Below are 24,026 nucleotides of genomic sequence, written 5' to 3'. Positions count from 1 at the left end.
AAATACTCACATATAACTCTTTAAAATACATTCCTTTTTTTTTTTCCCTCCAAGATTGTCTATTAAGTGCCTGTTCCTGTCCAGCTCCAGAATCTACTGCCCGCTGTGCTGGCAGACCAAAGGCAAGATTCCTTCCCCTTCTTCCCTACTCCCTCCCTCCAAAAAGCATTTCTGTAGAACAATGTGAGCCAGGTAGGTAGGATGTTAGGCTTTGAAGGGAACATAAAGATGAAGACCACATGCTCACCATTTTCCAGGCACTTGCAAGAGAAAGAAATGACAAGGCAACCCATAATCAGAGTACTGTCAAGACAGGAAGCTTAAGTGCTCTAGGAATTCAGAGGCTGGATTCACTTCCAGAGGTGCCACCAGAAAAGAGGCAGCCTTTGACACAGGCCTTAAAGGAGGAGCAGAATTTCCACAAGTATCTGTGGAGCTTTTCCTTGGACTGGCATATAAACATTTCCTGTTTTCTCAGTGCCTGGCTTGTACAATACACACAGTAGGACCTCAGAGAAATTTTCTGGTTGGACACTAGCCATTTGGGGCTAGCTAGGAATCATGGTCTTGGTTCTGATGCTACCACTGAACATAAATTGTATAAGTCCTACCCCTTCTCTGGGTCTTTGTTTTTCCCCAGCTATGAAATAGGGATGTGGAAGGGAGTGGGTATGACCTTACTCATGGGTTCTGGTTAGGATCACAATAAGCTAATATATGCAAAACTATTTGCAAGCCAAAATGAAAGATTTGACAAATGGAGGAGACTCTCTGTCACTATTCTTTTTTTTTTTTTTTTTAATTTTTTTTTTTAACATTTTTTATTTATTTTTGGGACAGAGAGAGACAGAGCATGAATGGGGGAGGGGCAGAGAGAGAGGGAGACACAGAATCGGAAACAGGCTCCAGGCTCCGAGCCATCAGCCCAGAGCCTGACGCGGGGCTCGAACTCACGGACCGCGAGATCGTGACCTGGCTGAAGTCGGACGCTCAACCGACTGCGCCACCCAGGCGCCCCTCTCTGTCACTATTCTTATTGGTGTTATAAAAACTAAAAAGAACCGATGTCCATGTACTGCTTATTATCCAACAACTTTTTTTTTTTTTGGACTAACTACACTGGGTCAAGCAGTGGGGATACAAAGAGGAAATAACAGCCAGCCTCCATGCTTGGAACATGAAAGGTCTAGGAGATGCTGGTACAGTTGATGGTATAAGTTTAATGTGCTAGGACAAAGGCTAGGCTGGACTTTGGCAGGAGCTCTGCTCCTTTTTAGTGATAGTAAAGGTAGATGGCAATGCTAAAGATAAGAACTTCAAAATCAGAAATTCAACTGGTATGCTCCAGAATAAAACTAGGATTAAGGGTGAGGGAATTTCTTTTTAAGAGCTTCTACTATGTTCCAGACACTTTCACATCTATTATCCTCATGACAAGTTAGGTATTTTTATGCCCATTTTACAGATGAGGAAGCTGAGACTCAAGGAAGTTGGGTTTATAAAACCAGAAAGTGTAAAGCCTAAATGTAAACCCAAGTCATTCAATTGCAAGCTTGGTGATTTAGAACACAATGAGTCACATTGTCACTTTAGAACACATTGTGTTCTAAACTATGCAATGTTTTCATAGAACTCATCCCATGCTCATCTTGAATGACCTTATTTCTTGGATTACTTTTCTAAGGAGAAAGACTGATCTGTGATGACAGAGGTTTGACAGTAACCTCTTCTACTGTCATTTCCTCTTACACCTCCTAAGATAAGTTGCTTCCCTCTGATTGCACTTTCCTGACTTTTTCTTCACCTCCAATCCCAATGAAATTGCCAAGGAGTAAAGAATCCCAGCAAATGAACAGCCTATATAGAGAGATACTTGCCTTCTCAGCGGCTGGCCTATAAAATGTGAAACAAAACACACTGAAAGATGAAAGGAACCTGCCATACAATTTCGCTCAAAGAGCCCACCTAGACCACAACCTGTCCATTCCTTAATTTTGCAAAGCCGTGAAGAACCCATGATCTATAGGAGTCTATGTGCTTGTCACACTTGCCTATTTTACAGATAACAAACTGAAACCCACAAGAGTGAAAGACCTGCCCAACGTCACACACTAGTGAGAGGCAGAGTATGGATTGGAACCCAGGTCTCTTGACTCTCAGGCCGATGCTTTTCTACTAAAATAGGTTGTCTCTTTAGCTTCCTGCCCCCTCCCCCCATTTAACATCTCAACGTAAATGAGATCATGGCCCTTTCAAAAGGAAGCTCAATGCTGCTGTCTCTGTAAAGCCCAGAAGCCAGGCTCCCCTTTGGACTCTGCTCTGATCAGCTTATGTCTTCATCTAAAGAACAGGAAGTAGCTTCAGTTTTAGCTCTGATAGCACATTCTGGGGGTGGGAAAAGGGGATTTGGGGAAGAGAGTTCCTGTAGATGATGGTCAAGAGCAATCAGCAGACACATTACCCTTGCTTAAAGGGGAAGATACACGATCATATATGTAAGGAGAAGATAAGGGTTTTATCTTTGAGTCCTAAGCAGAACACATCCTCAGCAAGAGCTTCCCCATGCTGTGGATGGGGGTAAGGGGAGGATTCTCCCACGATTCTGTTCTAATGGAACGGGTTGTCAGGGTGGGAGTTAGGGTACGAGCACCAGGGTGGGAAAGTCTGCATAAACTTTCTATAACCTCCAGTGCTTCCCCCACCCTCTGCCAGCACCCACAACTTCCCCTGCCAAGGGAGGAAGGAGGAACACATTATTCAGTTTAATAATTTATACAAATTGAAAAGTTTACTGGGTAAAATAAAGGGGACTTAGGAGAGCAACGGAGAAATTAAAATTCCTGAGTCCTCTCTCAAAGGGTGGAGGTGTGGAGATGATACCCCTTGACGACCTTGACTTGGAATATAACAATCTGATTGTGTAACAGATGGGTCCCAAATAAGCAAGTAACTCCTCCCTTTGTTGGTCAGCCAAGTTTTGTCTCCTATGGTAAGATCACATCCAATCTGAGCATTTGCAGCCTGGGACATCAAAGAACACAGACCCAGATCCACGGATACTTTGTCTATGTTAGTGGTTCTCAAATCTGGCAGCCCATCAGAGTTGTCTGGGGTGCTCATTACAAATTTAGATTCCCAGGAACCAACACAGAGACTATTGGGTAGATCTGGGCTAGGGCCCAGGCATCTTCATTTTCAACAAGCAGGCCTGGTCTAAGAACCAATGATCTGGTTCGACCCCATTCATTTAGCTACCAAAATTTTACATGAGATGCTGGTTTTACAGCAAAGAAAGCTGAGATGCCAAAAATAGGTTAGTGCCAGTACTTGGACTGGAACCCAGTCTCCTGGCTCTTGATGTGGTATCTCTGTCAACACCTTCACACATGGCTTTCCTCCCTCAGCTCACCAGTCCATTGAGAACCCCTGAGGATCAGGGTGGCCATTCATCCAATCCATAGAAGATTCAGAGCTGCCCAGGTACTCTGATTGAGTTCCTACCTGGTTCATTGGTGGAAATGGCTGGTAAGGGGTAGGGATATATATCCTGGTGGGTTAATAGGGGAAGGTCCAGCTGATGGCTCTAAGGCATCTGACCATTGCTCTGGTCAGAAAGAACAGTCAGTCCATAGAAGCAACCTGCTGCATCAGAGGAGCCAGGGGGGCTGGGCTGACGGGGGAGAGTAGTGGCAGATGAAGTCGCTGAGGTAACATGAGGCCTGACCATCTAGGGCCCTTTAGGCCACATATAGATCTCTGGCTTTTGCTCTGAGCCACTGCAGGATTTTGAGCCAGAGAATGGCATAATCTGACATATTTTCCCAGGGGTACTCTGATGCAATAGTGAGAACAGACTCTACAGGGACGGGGTAGAAGCAAGGAATCCAGTTAGGGGGATTTGTAGTGATCCAGGGGACAGCAGATGGTGGCTCAGATCAAGGTGGCAGAAATGCAGTGGTGAGAAGCGACGGGACCCTGGATGTTTTTTAAAAGTAGAGCTAACAGGTTTTCTGATAGACTAGATATGAGATGTGAGATAAAAGGGTGCCGAGTGTTTCCGCTCGAGCAATGGGCAGGCTGGAGTTAACATCAACAGAAATGGAGAAGTCTCTGGGTGGAGAAGTTTTGTGGGAGGGACATCAGGAGTTCAGTTTTAGATATGCTGAGTCACTGACACTCACGTGGTATTTAAATAAAGTCTCACGCCTGGATGAGGTCATCAAGAGACTGAGTACAGACAGAAAAGAGGGTTGAGTCCCTTGCCTGTGGACCGCCAGCACCAAGAGGTTAGAGAGATGGGGAATCAGAGAAAGAGACTGAAAAGGGGTAACCAGTGGGGTAGCTGGAAAACAGGAAGATGTGGAATCCTGGAAGCCAAGTGAACAGTATTTTCAGGAACAAGGAGAGATTGGGTCAAATGCTGCTGATGAGTGAAGTAAGATCAAGTTTGAGAAGTGACCATTGGGTTTAGTTATGCGAGGACACGGGTAACCTAGAGAGCAGCATTTGACTCCTGACCTCACAGATCCCCAGTTTGATCACTGACTGTCATTTAGGGATCCCTTATTGTTATCTTCTCTTCTCAATTAGGTGGTAGATTTGCAACAACAGGGATAAGTCAACATGGCCCCAAATGGGTCCTTGTTGGGCTGTAGGACCTTCTAGAGCCTGCTGTTGGTCCTGATACAGTTTGCTAATAGGCCCACCTGAATACTCCTCTCACTGGGACACTGACCTAGAGCAATTTTCCTCATGCCTTGCTTACCTTGGATGCAGAATTTCAGCTCCTTGGGGTCAGTGACGACTTTCCTGCTTTCCCGTATCACAGCCCGGTTCTTCTTGGTTTCTCCCCAGAGATTGGTGCCTCCGTACATGCTGGGAATGTTGAGAATGGCAATGCCTTCAAGGAAGATGTTGCTCAGGTCTACCCCAACCCCGTCACACTGAGGGACAGAGAGAAAAGGTCACTTGTTAGTGTTCTCAGTGTATCCCAACCCAAGGCTGTGTGTGTGTGTGTGTGTGTGTGTGTGTGTGTGTGTATGTGTGTGTGTGTGTGTGTGTGTGTGTATGCACATGCGCATGTGTGGTGGGGGCTCTCGTGAAGGGCGTGACAGGCCCTCAGCTACCTGCCTGCCTCTGTCAGATGCTGAATCCTGGGCAAAGCTGACGAGCCCTAATGCTTTGGCCACTGTAGTGGACTGGGGGAGATGCGATCCTGGTCGGCTCTGAGGACTAGAAGGGCCCAGAGGTCCTCCATAGATCTAGGGGGGCTTCAGGGATGATTCACAAGAAAACTGCAAACCTGTTCTCATTATCATCTCATTATCATCAATTCTGTCTTTGCATAACCACTGTGAAGATATGGTGGGACGCTGAGCCCAGAACCTTAATGCACAGTAGATTTTCAACAAAGGACAGAGAAATTCACCTCACCCCCTCCCTTTTTATCCCCCCTGTGAGAAGCACAAGACTTTAAGACTTGGAAGGCTTTCAGATACAGCATGGAGAATAAATACAGTCAACGGTATTGTAATAGCACTGTATGGTGACAGATGGTAGCTATGTTTGTGATGAACACAGCGTAAGGTACAGAGTTGTTGAATCACTATGTTGTACACCTGAAACTAATGTAACACTGTGTGTCAACCACACTTCAATAACAAAGGAAAAAAGATCTGGAAGCCTTTCAGAATTCGCCTGTCTCCTGTATCTGCATTTTAAGTGCAATTTTGGCATATGTGCTTGCTGACGCAGCAGAGTTTCTCTATCCAATCTCCACCACCCGCATCCCCTGCCAGGTACAAAAGGCCAGAAGGCTTGAATCTGCCTGTCTCACATATCTATAATCAGTCTACTTTTGGCATACTGTTTACCAATGCAGCAAGAAATATATTAGCTCTGATCTTTGTTCCTCAGGATTGGAGGTAGTTTACTTCATTTACAGAAGGAAAAAAAACTAGACCCAGAGAGGTGAGCTAAGTTATTCAAGGTTGTACAGCTGATGATATAAAAAAGCAGGGCTTCAAAGTTAGGGAATTTGACTGTAAAGCCCAAGGTCTTTATCTTACTTATTGTGAGGCAGGAAAAATGCAAAGTATGCAATAAAAATCCACTGTCTTTGAGGTTACCTACAAATCTAAACTTCCAGAGATTTCTCAACAGAGGAGGAACAGGAAGGCTTGGCTTGTTGCCATTTACATTTGCTTACCTCCTGATTTCTTCAAAACTCTAATTTATGGCACCCTATCATCTCCATGGCTTGTCCCCCAACTATGAAATGGAATGCAGTGAGCTTCTTTGGTAATCAGAAACTCACTTCTTCGCTGGGAAATTCTGATTATTTGAAAGGTTGCTTCGTTATGTTGAACCAGATTCTCTTCCTGCTTCTACCTATTGGTCCTATTCTCCCTGCTAAAGCCAGACAGATTGACCCTCCTTTCTCCTCCATGGGGACAGCCCACCAAATACAAGATGACAATCATCACCATCACTGTTCATACGTACTAAGCACTGCCATATGCCAGGTTAAGCTTTCGTACACATCTCACGTATTACCTTAATAATCTTGGCTATCCCCTGTTTATATGTGTGGAAATGGAGACAAACAAGTGGTTAAGTAACTTGCCCAAAGTCACACAACGTACAAATGTAAGCACATAGATTTGATGGCAGGCAGTCAGAGGCTAAGTCCTAAGGGCTCCACCATTAAGTTGTGCACCCTCTGGGCTGAACACTGTCAACTCTCTCAGCCCCTCCTGTGGGCTTTGGTTTTCAGACTCTCCCCATCCTGGTTGCCCCATTCTGCACAGACTGTTGTTTGCCACCCTCCTATTCTGTATGTCCTCCAACACTGAAAAATAACACCAACCACAAGATCTGATGGCACAGGAGGCCATGGCAGGATCACTTCCTGGGGCTGGGTTCCTCTAACACTATCATTTCCCAGAAATGAGATACTGAGGGAAGCCCAGGTAAGGGTGCAACACATGTCCCTCTTTATCATTATCCTTATGGTGAAATATGACCACAGTTGCACTAGCTCTTTTGTTAGCAGCTAGATGACAGCAGAATCACTTCAGCTTGAATGGTGGTTGTCTCAGACACTCGGACCCTCATCCCATTATCTACTTCTCAGCCAGCTCTTCCCTATTGTGAACGTGTATAGGTATTTTTTGGTAAGTTTATTTATTTATTTTGGGAAATAGTTGGGGGGGGGGGGGGGGGGGGGGGGGGAGGGGGGGAGAGAGAGAGAGAGAGAGAGAGAGAGAGAGAGAATATCCAAGCAGTCTCCATGCTGTCAGTGCAGAGCCCGATGCAGGGCTCAATCTCATGAACTGTGAGATCATGACCTGAGCTGAAATCAAGCGTCAGATGCTTAATCAACTGAGGCACCCTGTGCCCCATGTAGGTATTTTTAAAAATAACTTAGACATAGGGCTTTATATTGATGTCAATCAATTTCATCTGGTTCTTAGCCTAAGCCCCCTCTGTCCATCTGGTTTATTTTAAATCCTTATTCTATGACCCCTTGCCATAGCCTTTGTATCATTTGGGGGTTAAGTCATTAAAACATGTATGTAAAGGGCAAAAGCAGGGACCAAGCCCTCTCTCTGGTCAGTTTAAGACAGCAGACACTGCTTAAACAGCCCACGAGGTGTGGCTGCCCTACCGGGGCTACATCCTCTGGACTGTCAGTCTATTTTTCATTACAATGTAGAATCATGGATATTAAAAATGAGAATGCCTTAAAAGAACATGTCCCATCTTTCATAAATGAGGGCCAGAGAAGTTTAGGAACTTGCCTGTGGTCACTCAACTTACTAATGGTGGAGCCAGATTAGTATCTAGGTCTCCAGACCTCAATCCTGTATTTTCTCCATGAAAGCATAAGACTGTGCTGAGATCCAATGGCATTTCCTAAATGACCACCCTACAACCTCTACCAGAAAAGGAATAAGAGGACGCATATTAAATCACTAATACCTGTGTGCAAAGGGCAAAGAGTTGGTTAATAATTTATTCCAGAAACTTGCCAGGGACTGGCATGTCTCCTTTTCTACTTTTCTGAAAACTGGGACATCTGTCCATTTGCCTCTCATTGGATCAATCCCACTCTGTTTTCTAGATTTGTCAAAGTGGCCCCTGAATGACGTGTATGTAGGTTTGTCCAGCAACTTGGATTCCAGTGTATGTATTTTCCAAGGCCAGTTAGTTCTCTACTGCTCTGTGTTGGGCTGTGGTATCCACCTTTAGCATCTGACCTTCCATTTTTTGTTAGGGCTACTCTCTCTTGAAAAAGATAAAAACTCTTTTGGAGGCAAAGTCCTAATGAGCTATCCTTTCCATGTTCTTTTTTGCTTCAAACATCACCTAACATTCTGCTTGGCCTCCAACTTCAAGTTGAGTTGCTTTTGTGCATTCACACCTGGCTGCATGCCCACACTTTGCTTTTGCACGTATGTGTACAGTCCCCTGAAAGCATCGGCTCAACCCAGTGCTCCCTGTGACTGTCATGGTTATTTTTACAACTCTTTTCCTTTTTCTTCCCAATAGAATTAATGAATTGTTCAAAATTTATTTTGGAATATCCTCTATTCCTTCCATCCTTTACACACACATACACACACACACACACACACATATATATATATATATTTAAAAGTGTGTGTGTGTGTGTGTATATGTATATATATATATATATATACATACTCTGCACCCAACTGTGTCTTCCTATATCCATAACACCTCTGAGACAAAACGGCCACTTTCCTTCTTGGCTATAGTTACTTCCACATCATCTCAATCTACTTTTTGTTGGTTAAAATGTCCCTTCCCTTCCAGAGGTGATAATAATAGTATTAGCAGCTTATGTTTGGCAAGAGCTTCCTTGTGCACTGTGCTGGTCCCTCCCCTGCAGTCTCCCTCGAGACCCTCAGGGGCACCACTGCTACCCCCAAACGCCAGGGCCTTAAAGGAGGTAAGGTGCTTGCTCAAATCTACACAACTTGCCCCTCTCTAGGCTGGCAGAGCTAGGATGCAAACCCAGGCAGTCAGATGCTATATCCCACTCTGGAGACGAAAGAGTCAATGAGGCAAATCGGGACTTTTGCTGATGCTAGACTTATAGCAAAATTAAACTCCAGCTGTTGTCTGAATAATTGAAATCTTCCCACCACTAAGTCTTGCAGAGTACTTAGAGCAGTGCCCGGCACATCGATGTTGGATACCAGCATTAGTTCTTGCCTCTGTGCCAGCTTTGTTAAAAAAAAAAAAAAAAGTATACCACTAGCACAGCCCTTGGCACATCGTATTCCAGAGTCATCTTTTTTTCCCTACTGCAGTTCTAAGTGTACCCTGTCCCCTCCATCGCCAGCCATAACCAGCTAGAAAGGTTAGCTATTAACTTGGTAAGTTGCTAACCTGTCTCCAGAAGAGCAAACAGTCCTCCCTCTGCTTTCTGATAGATTGCCCCCTTCCCCCATTATGTCTTGGGTCATGGGCAGACCGGGGCAAATAGAAGAGATGGGAGGAGCCTAGGGGCTGTTGGACAGTAGGTGCCCCCACCTTTGGAATGCACCTATTTGAAAAGTGAGAGGCAATGCAGTGTCTTGGAAAGAGCTCCCCTGGCCTTGAAGACAAAGAGATAATGGATTTAAATCTTGGCTCTGACTCTGGCGGCTGTGTGATCTCGCGATGGTTCCTTAACCTCTTGGAGCTTTAGTCTGTCATCTGTAAAATGGGGGTGGGGTGGTGGAGTAACTCTCACTTTAAGGGTTTGGTTGGTCTCTGGAAGGCAGTAGCATTCCATAACTGTCTACGTTGTTATTACAGTTAATAACAATATTAACTGTGCCACGAGGCATATTTCAGCCTGAAATCATTGTCCCCCTACCTGAGGCCTTGCTAGAAGAATTTTAATGGCCTCATGGCCCAACCCAAGCTTGTGAGGGCCTTGTCAGCCCATACCTGCATGTCCGTTCTCCGGGGTTCTTGGCCTAGACATCACACATTGATTTCTTTCAGAATCCCAAGCCCATGTAGGTCTTGGGAAAGTGGAAAGCTGCGGTGCCGGATTTGGGAAAGTGGAGCCGAGGGTGGTACACTGTCGGCTTAAATAGAACATCGGCCTGGGGCTGCTCCCGGGCGGGTTCCTGAGCTAAATCCTCCAACCAGTTCCATGACGTCATTGGGCCCCCTCCCCCTGCTCCGGCCCAGGGGCTCCTGGGGAGAGCGCAAGGAGGGCGGCGGTCCCTGCGCGCACTTTAGCCTTCCCTAACCTAGGACTGGGCTACCAGGCTCCCCTCCAAGCCGAGGCTGCGCTGAACCCAGGTATTTATAGCCTGCTCTGGGGCCGAAACAGAGAGCTCTTGTCCCCGGCAGCGAGCGCACACACGCCCGAAGTCGTGCGCACAGTCACACTGCGACGGCGGGCCGCCTGGGTCCGAGGCGGCGATGCACGCACGGGGTGGGGCGGGGAGCTTCGAGTCCAGCTCGGCTCCTGCGCCCTTGGAAGCGGTTCAGGAATCTGCCGGAGCCCCGGCCCGGAGCGGTCCGCGCCCGCGCCCGCGCCCGCGCCCGCCTCCTCCCAGGCCGGACTGCGCCGTCCCGCAGCTGTCGGCGACGTTCAACACTGCCTCCCTTGCGAAGACAATACCCACAGTTCTGGTTTCTTTGTGAGCCGGGGTTGGTTTGTTTGGCGGGGGGCTGGCTAGTGCGTAAGCAACCAGAAGACTGGGTTAGGAAGCCGAAGCGCACGCTTCCGTACAAATGCAAGGCACTGCGAATACGTATTCATCTATCCCTCCCAACCGCGCTATGCCCCACTTCCCCCACCCCACCCCCCGGCCTTGATCTCTTGGATCCCTAAAATCCCCATCATTCTGGGCAGAACCAGTACCCGCCAGGATCTCCGTGCGCCCCGAGAGGGGCAGAGAGCCGAGGAGATGAGGGAGGCATTGATGCTTCCCTGCCCTGGCTGAGGGCTTTTCCGCGCCCCAGTGCCTGCCGGCCTCGTTGACCTGAAAAAGGCGGCGGATCTGAACCTCCTCCCTGCTGAGCGAGGCCGCCTCCATTTCAGCCCTGTCGATCCTATTTCTGAAGGTCCTCAGAGAAGGAGATCCCATAATTTACTTGATGACCTGTTTCAGTTTTTAGCAGCTAGGAAATTCTCCCTTCTTCTAACCTCGATTCACGGTGCCACGGATTACGTCGAATTTTTCTGTTTTAGAACGCAGATTGTTTTTGTTTCATCCTCTTGCGGTTGGGCTGTGTCTGTCTGCTCTCTGGAATGACCCCTCCCAGGCCAGATCGGAGAGGTAACCCAGGCCCCAAGGGCTCTGGGGCGTTATGTCCCCGTTAGACTTGACATTCTCTTTCTTGCTTTCCCTGCCACTGCCTTATCTTGATTTGTTCCTCCCATCTTTGAGGACTCCTTCTTAGTCTTTCTTTTTAAATCTTTTTTTATTATGGGTATTTTTAAGTCCTTAGGAAAGTAGAATGAGAAATCCCATGTACCCCAAATGTCACCTTCAGCAATTAGCAACTCACAGTTAATTTCCCCAGTTCATTTCCCCATCTCCATACTGAATTCTTTTATACGAAATTCTTGATAGTCTATCATTTCGTCTATACATACTTCTGTATTATGTTTAATGACGAGTGTTAAAAAAAAAGAATTATCCCAATATTATCATCACTGTTAAAAAGTAACAATTCCTTAATATCAATAAATCTCTGGTAGTTGTTCAAATTTCCTTGATAATCTCATTGTTAAAAATAATTGGTTTGTCTAAAAGGTCTATAGATTTGTTTGATATGTCTCTTAGCTGTCTTTTGATCTATAAATTCCCTGTCCCTTTTTCCTTATATTTTAATATTTATTGAACGAAATGGGTCAATTGTGCATACAAGTCACTTCAGGATTATTGAAATGTAGATTCTGATTCTGGAGATCTGAGGTAAGGCCTGAGACTGCATCTGTGTGTGCTCCGGGGTGACCCTGATGCTGGTGTGAGGGACCACACTTTGAGAAGTAAGGCTGTAATGTTTCCCAGACTCTGGATTTTGCTGATTGCATATCTGAGATGTCTTTTAAACATATTCTCAGTTTATCTCCTGTATGTCTGTTATATTGGTACTTCTAGGTTTAGAGGCTTGATCAGATTCAAGGTTGACATTTTACATCAAATGTAATCAATTAGTTAAATGTCTAAAGTTTGAGTACAGTTGACACTTGAGTTGACTTTTTGTCAAGACTACTTTATCAATGGGGGTATTTCCTAGTGCATCTCATTAGGAGGTTATAGTTTGCTTGTCTCTCTCTTTTTTTTTTTTTTTTTGTGATGTTCAGATTTTTAGTGGGTTCCAGTGTGGTCAACCTGAATCCTCCATTATAGAACTCTTAATTACTGGATGATGCTCTTTGTCTAGACCCATTATTATAGTCCCTTAGTGGAAGGATACCCTTGAGGACACCTAGTACCCCTTCTGTGCTTTTCTTTGGGATCTCTACAAATGTCATTTTCTCCATGAATTCTTCACTGTCCACTCTCAAAAAAAGGATCTCTCTCTCTTCTGAATCTGTGTTCTCATGGAATCAAAGTTTTAAAGGGTCATTCAGTCCAACCACTTCATTTTATAGATGAGAAAAATGGAAGTTAAATTGGAATGGCCCAATGTCACATAGCTAATCAGAATCAGCAGATCTGACATTAGACTTTTGGTCATTTGGATTGGCAACCAAGAGGTCATGAGTAATTTTTTAAAGAGCGATTTTGGCAGCTCGATGAGGGCCTAAGCATAGAATCTTAGCATGGTAAAACCAGATGGATATTAGATCTGGTAACCTCTAATTACCAAAATGAGAACAATGAGTCATACAGTTGGTAAGTGACCTTCCTAGATTACACAGCTAACTCTTGTAAGAGCTAGGGTTTAACTGGGGACTGCAGGGTGGGTAGGCGTAGTAGTGAGGAAACAGAGTCAGAACAGCCATGTGGTTTGAGGGCAAATGGGGCTGGAGAGAGAAGATGGAATCTAAAGGGTAATATGATTGAGGAGAAGGGTTTTCATGGATGTTTGAGGCAGAGAAGATACTCAATGAATGAATACATGTTGGATAAATGCACAGAGGGAGGAGGACGTTGGGAGTACCTAGGGTAGAAGTAAATGGAGTGGAAAAGAAGTGGCGGACATTGGTCTGAGGAGGATACTGGAGTCCTTTCCTACTCTACTGAGTGAGAAATGGGGGCAGGGGTGTCTTTTGAAGAGTGAAGTAGGGAAGTACCGGGCAATGTCTAGGGAAAACAATATTTCAATTACAGTGGGGAGGAAGAGTGAGGGCTGAGGAAGAGGTGGATGATATCCAGACACACTTGAATAGGTTCTGAAGGGCTGAGAGGAGGATGAGCAGGAGGAGAGGGTGGCCTCACCTGATGCTGGGGCTCTATGTCAGAGCCTCAGATATACACTCAAGGTTGGCTGACATAAAGACCTGACCGAGATCCTCCACCCCCTTTTTTGAGGGAACAGGATGCTGAGGTATTAGGCAAAAAGAAAGCATCTGAACCACCCTGTACAGCCCCAGCCTCCTATAGGGCCCAGGTGAGAATGGGGGTGGTGCTCACAGTGGGAAACATTACTGCGTTGGTAGGTAGGGAGGGTGTTCTCTGTGAATTGCCTTGGCAAGTTGGAATGTAAGTTATACTATGGGGAAGGCTAGGCACAGGTCCAAGGTGTCCTTTGGTTTGAAAAGAGGAAAGTTGCTGAGGAAGAGGGTGAGCTGGATCCTAGAAAAGGCCTGTCATGGTAGCTGAAACTGGTCTGCACATAGGCCACAGAGTTGGGCCTATCTGCTTTTATTTCTGGTCTCATTCCCTAAACTGCCAGCCACCTCTTTTAAGCATGTTAAAATCCTACCTTTCCAGCTCAAAACCTATCTCTTCTATAAGGCTTTTCCCAATGCTCTCGGTAGAAACTGATCTTTTCCTTCTCTGAATTTTCATTGCTTTGCTTTTCTCTCAAATGTGGAATGCACATTCTGCTATGTATTATTCGCCTGTCCCCAGGAGACTTTCAGCTCCCAGAGGATAGGGCCCATATGTTACACAGCTCTATGTTTTCCATAGTACCTGGCATGCCTTATCCACATTAGATGTCCAATATAACTATTTGTTAATTGAAAGAAAGAATGCGTGGAGAAATCCCAAAATGGAAGGGTGTTCTTTAAAGAAACCTGACAAGGTTTCTTTCCTTCTAGATGAATTTCCACAACTTCCAAGGATGAATATATGGACTGAATAAAGTAGACATCTGAATGTCCAGGTTAGGGAGAGAGAAGGAAGGTTAATCCAAGTGTGAAAGAAGTAGTCCTCTGATCACAGCTAAGGGAAATCTATAGCTGAACAGCTTGTAACAAGAATAGGGCACATGGGGCCTGATTTACATGAGACATTAAGAAACAGAAGACAAAAGCATTTACTCATCTATCAAGAATGATGAAAACCTACTTACTCTGTGCTAGACCCTGGGGGATGGAGCAGAAATGGGACACAGTCCTTGTCTTCAAGGTGCTCACAGCAGGTCAATGCTAGAGGCAGTAGTGTGCTGCTAAGTGCTTAACAGCAGGATCTCCAGGAGGGAAAAAAAAAAAAAAAAAAGCAGCAGCAGCAGCTCTGATCGTGGTGTTCATGGTATAAATACTCCCACTATGGCCAGTTTCAAGCTCCCAATGTGACATCACTGAAAGTAGGGTTGGAACTGATGCACCAGCAAGCAAGCTGAGAAGGAAGTAGATATCTACATATCTCCAGGGCCTATGGCCAGAACAGAGACATTTATTGGGAGTGAAAGAAAAGCAGCCAGGGCAAACAATGATGTCTGTTTTCCCCAGAGAAGAACTAAAGAGAATATTTTTAGTGTCAATAAGCTTATGTGTATCCCGAGGGAAGAGAAGGTGATAAATTGAGTGGTGTTACTGAGTGGTGATGGCATTATTGGAAACGTTGTCCAGTACTATCTATGTAAAAAAAAAAATAGCCTGGCATATGGGTAAATCTTACAAGATATGGCTTTCCCTGCACTCAGAGGGGCAGTGTTATGTAATATTAAGGTATATCGTTTATTGAGTAACTGTTATGAGCCAGGCACTTCATATATCTTATGTCTAATCCTTACAACCCTGCAGTGTTGGTATTTGTAGCCTCATTTTTACAGATGAGGAAACATGGACTTAGTGAAATTAAGGAAGGTCCTTCTTTTCCAAATTTATCCAGGTTCATGGTAGCCTTCATGAGCCTGAAGATTCCTGCATGAAATGCAAATAATCAGCTCAAGAAGACAGTCCAACTTATACACCATGTACCTGATGCCTGTTAACCTTGTGCTTTGTTACCTATGAGACCATTTTTTGAGTATTCTAGATACAAGGGAGTGGAGCCTTCATTTTAAGGAGGCCATTGAAAAAAATGGAGTCAATGGAGAGAAGAGTGGTCAGTATAGTCATGGGTCTGTATACTGAGTCACATGAGGAGCGGGGGATGTTTAGCTCAGTGAAAATAATAGATGATGTGGAAGATAGATCTTTAGACCTATGAGGGGCAGTTACATGTTCTGTAACTGGAGCAAGAAGGAATGTTCTATGTGCCGCCAGAGGGCATAAATAGGCCCAGTGGATGGGTGAGGAACTCAGTCATGCATCCCTCAAACACTTATTGTGCACCTGTTTTGTTCCAAGCACTGCACTAGGCGCTGACAGGGGAAGGATATGGCGATGAACAGGACACACATCCTTGTTCAACACTGGGAAGAACTTTCTGAAAGTCCGAGCTGTCCAGCAATGGAACAGGGTTTTCAGGAAAAGTAGTGAGCTTCCTACCCTTGGAGTACCCAGGAAGAGGCTGGATGTGCACGTATCAGAATGTGCCAGAATGAATCTTTTTATCAAGTGGTAAATAGGACTAAATCCCCTTCCAGTTTAGAGTCTACGTTCAGCCTTGCTTTGGCAGGCTGGAGCGCTGTACTGAAAATGTGTCATCGTGACCCCCCTCCCACCAGCTTCACCCACCCAGTTGCGTGCTCTGTGTTCTCTGACAGTGAGCTGTGGTGGGCCAGATAGACTGGAAAGTGGCTTCCAACTGTGACAGGGATGATGGAGTTTTGGCGGGTTTGTGTGGGCTCCAGGAATGCAGCATTGAAGCCATGTACACACAACCTGCTTAAGAACATCCCATGGGCAGAAAATGTTTTCTTCCTCTTCAGCCCTCCTCTGTTGCTGTGCCAGGCGGGCACAATGGTGCCTTTGAGAGGGGCAGCTGGAAGGGGGTGTTGGCAGGGAGGCTGGAAGTAGAACATTGCAGCTGGGGGGGGGGGGGTACCAAATTCATTTCCAGGAGCGAGCCTGCGCTGGGTGCCAGTTTCCAAAACAAAACTGCTGTTTCTCAGAGCCCATGGTGGTGGGTTGCCTCAGAGTTGGACAGAAGGCAAAGCCATTTCCTATATACTGCTCCACCCTCCCCAAGTTAAAAAACAAAACAAAACAAAAAACCCCAAAACCGGTGTATTGAGGCATTCTGCTCTGGATGCAGATTAACAGGTTTCGCTGTCTGTCTGTGTTGCTCAGGCCAACTTGGGGTGAATAGAGCTTTCTGAAGGGTCCAGCTTTCTGGCGGACAGGGCAGGGCTGACTGCCATGGAGACAGGCAGGGCTCAGGGGCAGGTAGGGTTCTGGGCCGTAAGAGAGGGCTCCGAATGGAGACCCCTTCTTCTGCCTTTCAGGGTCACTTTCTCTGGTGCCACAGCTGCCTGGCACCATGACTCCCTCATGGGCTCTGCCCACTCACTGTCTTAACTCTCTTCGGTGGGAAAGAAGTGGGAGAACTCTGGCATTTCCTGCCCTGGGTTGACAGTTGTCTCAGACCCTCTGCTACTTTCAGAGGTCCCAGCAACCGCTCAGGGATGGGTGTGGGAGGACTTCCCACTCAAGGCAGTTAGAAGGCCCAAGTGCCAGGCGGCAAGCTCAGCCACCACCCTCTTTGTGTTTCAAATGCAGCAAGGTGGGTCCCTTTTATTTTGGTGGCTTTCAACAAGAGGGTATCGCTGGAGGCTGGTCAAGTGGTCATTTCCGTTAGTGTTTACGCTAATTATGGGACTTTTCACTCTTTGGTTCAATTTTATGATTAATAACTACAGAGCAATGACTTAATTTCAGGCACTGGGCTAGGCCTGGGGATACAGAATGGGTAAGACAGAGTCCTTGCTTCAGACAGCTGACTGCCTAATAGATATGCCAGATCCCGAATGGGAGCTCCACTCTCCAGGCACGTGCATTAGGCGGAAAGCAGAGTGTAATACAGAGGTCATTTCTTCCGGGGAGTGCTGCGGCACTGTGGGGGCTCATCTAATCCTAGAGTTCTTAGTTATCTTTAGGAGACTCAGTTTCCTTGCATAAATAATGGCAATTATATACAACGTGTAGAGTTGTTTTAAGGATTAAATAAGGTGTGTATGAAGATGCCAGGATGGAGCTCGTTGCAAGGGTAAATGATTGCTGATCCTAATGGACTTGAGATATAACATGTATGTGTGCACATGGTATGTATCTGATCCTTTGTTAGATTATATACCCTTCCAGAAAGAGTCACTTCTTCTACCTTCTTAATTCCTCTTCTGTAGAAGACCAGGATCAGCCAATTTATGACCTCCCTAAGACAGATAAGGGCCAACAAGTCATACTTGTATATTCTCTGTCTGTTGCGATATTCTCTGTAATAGTCCCTGTCACATAACCCAGTTGTAGAAGCAGGAAAAGACTGGAATGCTTCTGTTCCCCGAGAACAGGCTCGAGGTTGTTGAATCTCCTGAATGTGGAGAAGATGAGGATTCTTTTCAATATTCTAAAAAGTCTAAGAGAAATGACACATATCCCACTGATAGAAGCTCACAGTTGATCATTACTTAGATGATGCATGTGTTTGTAGATATGGCTTAGGGAAGTTATTCTTTCACTAAGGGACCTGGGTGGTGGAAAAATTAAGCTCACCGGGGCAGAGGTTAGCACAGCCATCTTCCAGGAACCTGTCGCGGGGGTGCCTCCTAACCTGACATACTGCCACCTGACCACAACCCGGGTCATCTGAGACTGCTGAGGGCCTCATCTAGCCACCGTGCCTTGTATCTCCCACCGCTTTGTGAAAATACGCACATGAGAATTCATCCTTAAAAGTTATCCCAAGGTCCTTGGAAGACACAAAGTATGTGTAGCCAGGAGTCTGCAGACAAAGAAAATCAAAGCAATTCAAAAAGAACAAAGGAAATGGAAAAGAACAAGAGAATAAAAGCATATGGATGAATGGAGGCTTGGAGTGAAATATAGGGTACACATTTGTGGGATGAAAAAGAGGGGTTGTTTAAGAGAGGGAAAAAGTTATGTGGCTGAAACTGCAAGAAAACAGTGGGATTCTGTAAGAGAAAATTGACAGAAATCATTTCTTCTTATTCGGCTGAGAGATTTTAAGGATCAGTGAAACCTGTGGCCAGCACATGGCTGAAAGAGGCGGAGAGGGAGGATGGAGCTGTGTTGAAAAATGGGTAAAGATGTAAGGAATCAAAGAAACATAGAGGTCGTTCTAGAATCCTGATTTAAAAAAAATCTTTTTAATGTTTACTTATTTTTGAGAGAGAGTGCGCAAGAGGAGGAAGGGCAGAGAGAGGAAGACACAGAATCCCAAGCAGGCTCCAGGCTCTGAGCTGTCAGCACACAGCCTGACATGGGGCTCAAATCCACGAACTGCGAGATCATAACCTGAGCCGAAGTCGGACGCTTAACCGACTGAGCCACTCAAGTGCCCCTAGAATCCTGATTTTAAAGAAACGAGAGCTAATATTACTACAGGGTTAAAACATGGCCTGCAGTATAACAGTGCTGAACTGACTGCTGAGATTGTGGGCTGCTTTTCTTTTCTGCTCCTCTATAGTTTAAAGTTCTACCATGAATTTGGGTTGCTTTTACAATCAGGAGAAGAGTTGCCCCTGTAGCAGGAGGGAGCAGGAAGGAACTGAGGTAGGGACACCAGCAGTGTTGAGGACAGGGTGATGGTCAGGAAGCAATGTGAGATGGTCAGAGCTGCCTTGGATGGTCTCACTGTGAGGATGGTGCTGGAGTGATGGAGCCACTGGCCTTGACCAAGGAAGGGAACAGACTAGAAGGAGGATGTCTTGCTAAGGCCCACCGCAGCCGTCCTTTGACTCTAAGGCTTAATGCGTAATCAGGTTACCACCTTTTTATTTTCCAGGAATTCGAAATCCATTTGAATGCTCTTCTCACCTCTCCTTTCCCTGGGAGCATGTTTTCATTTCATCTCCCTTGGATTTACAGCTGGGTCGATGGGCTGAGCGTTTGGCCAGTTCCCACCTTCACTACTCCAAGCTCTGAAGGGCTCTACTCGCCCAGAATGAGAAGGTTTCAATGCCAGAAGAGGCCACAGTGCTTGTAGATTTCTTCCCTCTCATTTAAGAGCGTGCGATATTGTAGGTGGATACTGAGGCAGAGTAAGAATGCCCCCAGTCGAAACTTGTGCCACCTAACTGGCCCGGGTGAGCTTGGCCAAGCTACTTAACCTGTAAAGTTCTTGATTTCACTCTTTTGAAAAATAATGGCCCTTGAATGGATTGGAGTAGCTAAAGGTATCTGCCCAATCCTAAAATAACCTGATGCATCATTTATTAACTCCTTTACGTGTACATGGCTTGCCAAATGTTAGTTTTAGAATTTAGGATTCTCATAGACAAAGCCCATACCATGATGAGGATCAGCTATCCCTACCACAGTACCCAGCACACTCCCTTTTGTAAAATTAAATGTTCAAAACTTGAGATGAAATTCACGTAAGACAGAATTAACCATTTTGAAGTGTATAATTCAGTGGCATTTAGTACTTCCACTCACACTGTCTTTTCAAGTGTTAGAAGAACAGTCACTTGGGTGGGTTCCATTTTGTTGTAATAACGAAATGCTGCACTGCGCCTCCGTGCTTGCTTAGCCTCTTGTGAGCTCACGTGCAGGAAATTCTCTAGGTCTGGGTTCCTGGGTCACGTGATCTACAGATGTGCTTTCAGTTGAGTGTATATTGCTAAACCCCTCTGTCAAATGGTCACCACTTGCATTTCCATGGCGGCGGCTACGGTTCCCATTTCTGCTCCTCCTCCCCATATCTGGGGGCAGGGGCGATGAGGGGGTGGGGTGGGATGGGGTATGGATGCCACAGAACAGGTAAAAGTAGCGAACTAGCTCTATCAGCATCAGCATGGAGAGATCTCAGGAACATCATGGTGCATGAAAAAGGCAAGTTGTGGGGCACAAAACGATTGCGGGGGAACTGAGTTCTTCTATCTGTAATATTTTATTCCTTTGATTAAAACATACTTGAAGGGAATAAAACAAAATACTGACAAATATTTCTAAGTGGGGGGGGGGGAATGGGAGTATTTGATATATCATTCCCAAGACTTTGTTGCATTAAAAAAATTCCTCAATTAAACGTTGTGGCCGGGGGGGAGGAGGGGGAACCTGATGTGCGGATTCCCAAAATATACTGGATAACATTTTTTTTGAGCAGCTTCCAAATTTGGATTCACTTTTCCCCATGCAGAAATTCATATTAGTGGAGCCAGCTAGCCTTCCCTTGTGAACATTGTTTTAAAGTAGATAAAATATCAAGGAATTTTGGAAGTTCTTATTTTTAGCCAGGAAAATGAAAAATTTCCACAGCATGTAAAATAAGTGCTCGAGTTGAAGCCTGCCTGGTTGGCTCCACCTAGCTATGATCACGTCTAAGAACCTTTTTCCAAAGCTATTCTGGGCCTGGGGTGGGGGAGGTGACTCACTGGGTCCCTCCCTCACCCCAGCCCCTATCTGTTTATTCAGGTGAAATCAGGTGAAAATGAACCTTAATGGCAGCTTTGGGAGGGAGGGAGAAGTCAGAGACTAAGAGACCCCGAGAGAAGCCTGAGACCAGGGATGATGACAGTCATGTGGGTGACATGCTGGCTTCTTAATTAGCGTCAACCACAATTTACGGAGCACCCATTTTCCAGGAACAACACTAGCATTCATAGTTGCCAGAAAGGAAGCATTTAGAGCGAGCATTTGCAATATTTGTTATCTTCTTTTTTTGATAAAGGTAAAAATCTCATGCCTACTTTAAAGGCTATCTGAAATGTTAAAATAAATAAAAGCGTATGAATAAAAGGAGATCACACATGCCCCATACTTAGTTGAGAATCTGGGTTCTAAACTGAAGTGCCAGGACTTCCTTGAAAGTCCTGGGTCTTGGGCAAATCTGGATTTGAAGCCTGATCTGACCATACATAAGCTGTAGACCTCAAGGGAGCTCCTTGCCTTCTCTCAGCTTCAATCCCCTACTCTGGAAAGGTGATGACACCTGCCACTTAGGGCTGCTTTGCAGATTCTGTGAGGCAGTTAGTTCCACTGCTAGTTTAAAAAAAAAAAAACAACAATCATGAAAACTTTAATCTGGATAACAGCCTTAGGAAGTAGCCTAACCCCTTCCCCCCCATTTTATAGATAAGAATACTGAGGCCCAGACACACTGTTCAGCAAGTTACTTGACCTAATTACAGAGCTGGGCTAACCTCCTGGTCTTGTCTGGGCCAGGCGCCTTTCACTGCACCTGCCCTGGCCGAGTGTCCGCGGCTGAGCAGGAGATGTAGCGTTACCTTCTCCCCTGCCTGAGTCTCTGAGCGGCTCAAAACAGCATCTAGAGTGATCTGCCTCATGCGGTTCCCCAGGACCCCTGGGTCTAATTTCCTTAGCACTAGTCAAGTGAGTATACTATATTAACCAGCTGTTGTGTGTTCTGTCGACTGGGCTGTAAGCTTTCCAAGAAGCAACCAAGTCTCCTAGTCCTTCTCAACAAGCCATTAGCCTCAGAGAAACAGGTGGTGTTTCCTGTGAGAGACTTTTAATGGAGACCTTTCCTGTGTAATCTCAGGTTAGCTTTTGAGTTTTACCACCCTGATTTTTACCAGCGTGTCTCTCTCTCTCTCTCTCTCTCTCTCTCTCTCTCTCTCTCTCTCTCTCTCTCTCTGTCACACACACACACACACACACACACACAGAGCAACTACATAGACTTTACTATCTGTTCCCCTCAACCCCTTAGCAGTTTGTGCTCTCAAGTTACTGACCCTCTCAGCCTCAGCTTCCTGACCCATAAAGATGTGAATATTTGCCCTCAATGTTTGATGGATCAAAATAAAATGAGATGCCGCATGGGAAAGCGTTCTGCAAACTTTAAGGCATAACTCTGACTCCTATGGTCCAGCATGAACTGATTCCTTTCTCAAATGAGGTTAGGACTGTGTCTTCCGTTCTTTTAAAGCATTTCTCAGCAGACCCACCTGGCTGCCTCAGCAGAGACAGAACCAAATGGGCCCACATTCAACAAAGGAGGAAAAACCTGTGTATCCGTGCTGAAGCATTCACTGAGTTTCTAGCACTTTTAAGGTAAATCTGTATTGGGTTCAAACAAAACTCATTCCAGGAGACCTCGAATCTTCGCTCTCACAAGTTTCCAGCAATAGAATCTTAGTCAAGTTACTTGATGTATCTGAGCTTCGGTTTCTTTATTTAAAAAAATGTGACGAGGGGCACCTGGGTGGCTCAATTGGTTAAGTGTTCGACTTCGGCTCAGGTCACGATCTCACAGTTTGTTGAGTTTGAGCCCCGTGTTGAGCTCTGTGCTGACAGTTCAGAGCCTGGAGCCTACTTCAGATTCTGTGTCTCCCACTGTCTGGCCCTTCCCTTCTTGTGCTCTCCCTCAAAAATAAATATATAAACATTTAAAAAAATGTGATGATATTTGCCTCACTGGGTTATTGTGTCAAACGAGGGCACATTACGGTAGGCAGCAGAAGCATGTGACCTTTTCCTCTCCCCTTTGCACTTTTCTCTTCTTTGTTTTTACCCTCCTAAACTTCTGGGCCTCAACTTGCTTTTCCATGAAATGGGGATAATAATACCTGACCTATGCAGCTCATAGGGTTGCTGTGGGACAATGCAATAAAAGCCGAGCTAGGGGTTTGAAAGTGGTGACGTGTAGTATAAACACCTGTGTGGAGTTATTCTTGGGACCACTGACCTTGAACTGATGAGTGTGCTGGTCCTCGTGGGCCCGGGCTGTTGTGTGTAGCGGCCACATTTAGCAGGTCACTTAACCAGCTTCTCTTACTGCTCTGCCCGAGGCTCCTGATGCTCTCATAGCTACCTCTGGTGCCCTGCAACCCCTGTCACTCACATGCCTTGCTCCCTTCTGTCTCTCTGTCCCCCTCTGGATCACAAGTCTACCCACTGCTCTCTGGATGCAAAAAAAGGTGCCGGCCCCAATCCTGCGGGTGTTAGAAGCCGCCTGTCACAAGACCCCTCCCCCCCCCATTCCCCTCATGAATAAATACTAAAAAGACTCATTATGGGTAGATAAGGAAAACAGGAAATGCTCCCCAAAGTCCCCAACAACCCACAGCATGAACTATCCCACCCCCTCCAGAGGTCACCAGCATCTTTTGCAGGGAGGCCACTAGCCCCCCATGTGGTTGAGGAGGAGCCCTTGTTGTGTCTTGGCCCCAGAGGGAACCAGCAGCCGGGAGGGCGAGCTGCACAGGCAGGGGAGCCGAGCTGCTCTATTCTGGGCACAGTTTCAAGGCCAGCTGCAGGGAGAACAAGCAGTTGCTGTGTGCCTGCAGCTGGCAGTGGTTAGGCTGGGGCTGTCCCTCACTCGGGGTATATTTAAAGAGACCCCACCAGGCGATCATGCCAACGCGAGAAATGCACACACATTTCTGTTGGCCGGGCTCAGGCTCCGAGCCCAGCCCTGTCCTCCTCTGCAGCTCTCTCCCAGGCAGTGGATTCAGAGAGGTGGGCTAGCTCCTCAGCCTCTCCCCGGTGTAGCTGGTCCCACCTGGGGACACAGAGCCCTGGCTCCTGGGCCTTTCTGCCCTCCAACTGAGCCCTG

General features: G+C 46.0%; 1 protein-coding gene across 1 annotated transcript in view; it reads right to left on the bottom strand.

The window, feature by feature from the left end:
• Positions 1 to 24,026, bottom strand: part of DGKG (diacylglycerol kinase gamma) — a 201,998-nt gene that overhangs the window by 30,808 nt on the left and 147,164 nt on the right. The window contains exon 22 of the mRNA XM_049628419.1: positions 4,766 to 4,943. Within this exon, the coding sequence (XP_049484376.1) occupies positions 4,766 to 4,943 (178 nt within the window). The remainder of the gene's footprint in view (positions 1 to 4,765; positions 4,944 to 24,026) is intronic.

The sequence above is a fragment of the Panthera uncia genome, chromosome C2, assembly GCF_023721935.1.
Source record: "Panthera uncia isolate 11264 chromosome C2, Puncia_PCG_1.0, whole genome shotgun sequence".
NCBI lineage: Eukaryota > Metazoa > Chordata > Mammalia > Carnivora > Felidae > Panthera > Panthera uncia.
The sequence above is the reverse complement of the archived record's forward strand: the minus strand, read 5'-3'. Positions and strand labels throughout refer to the sequence as shown.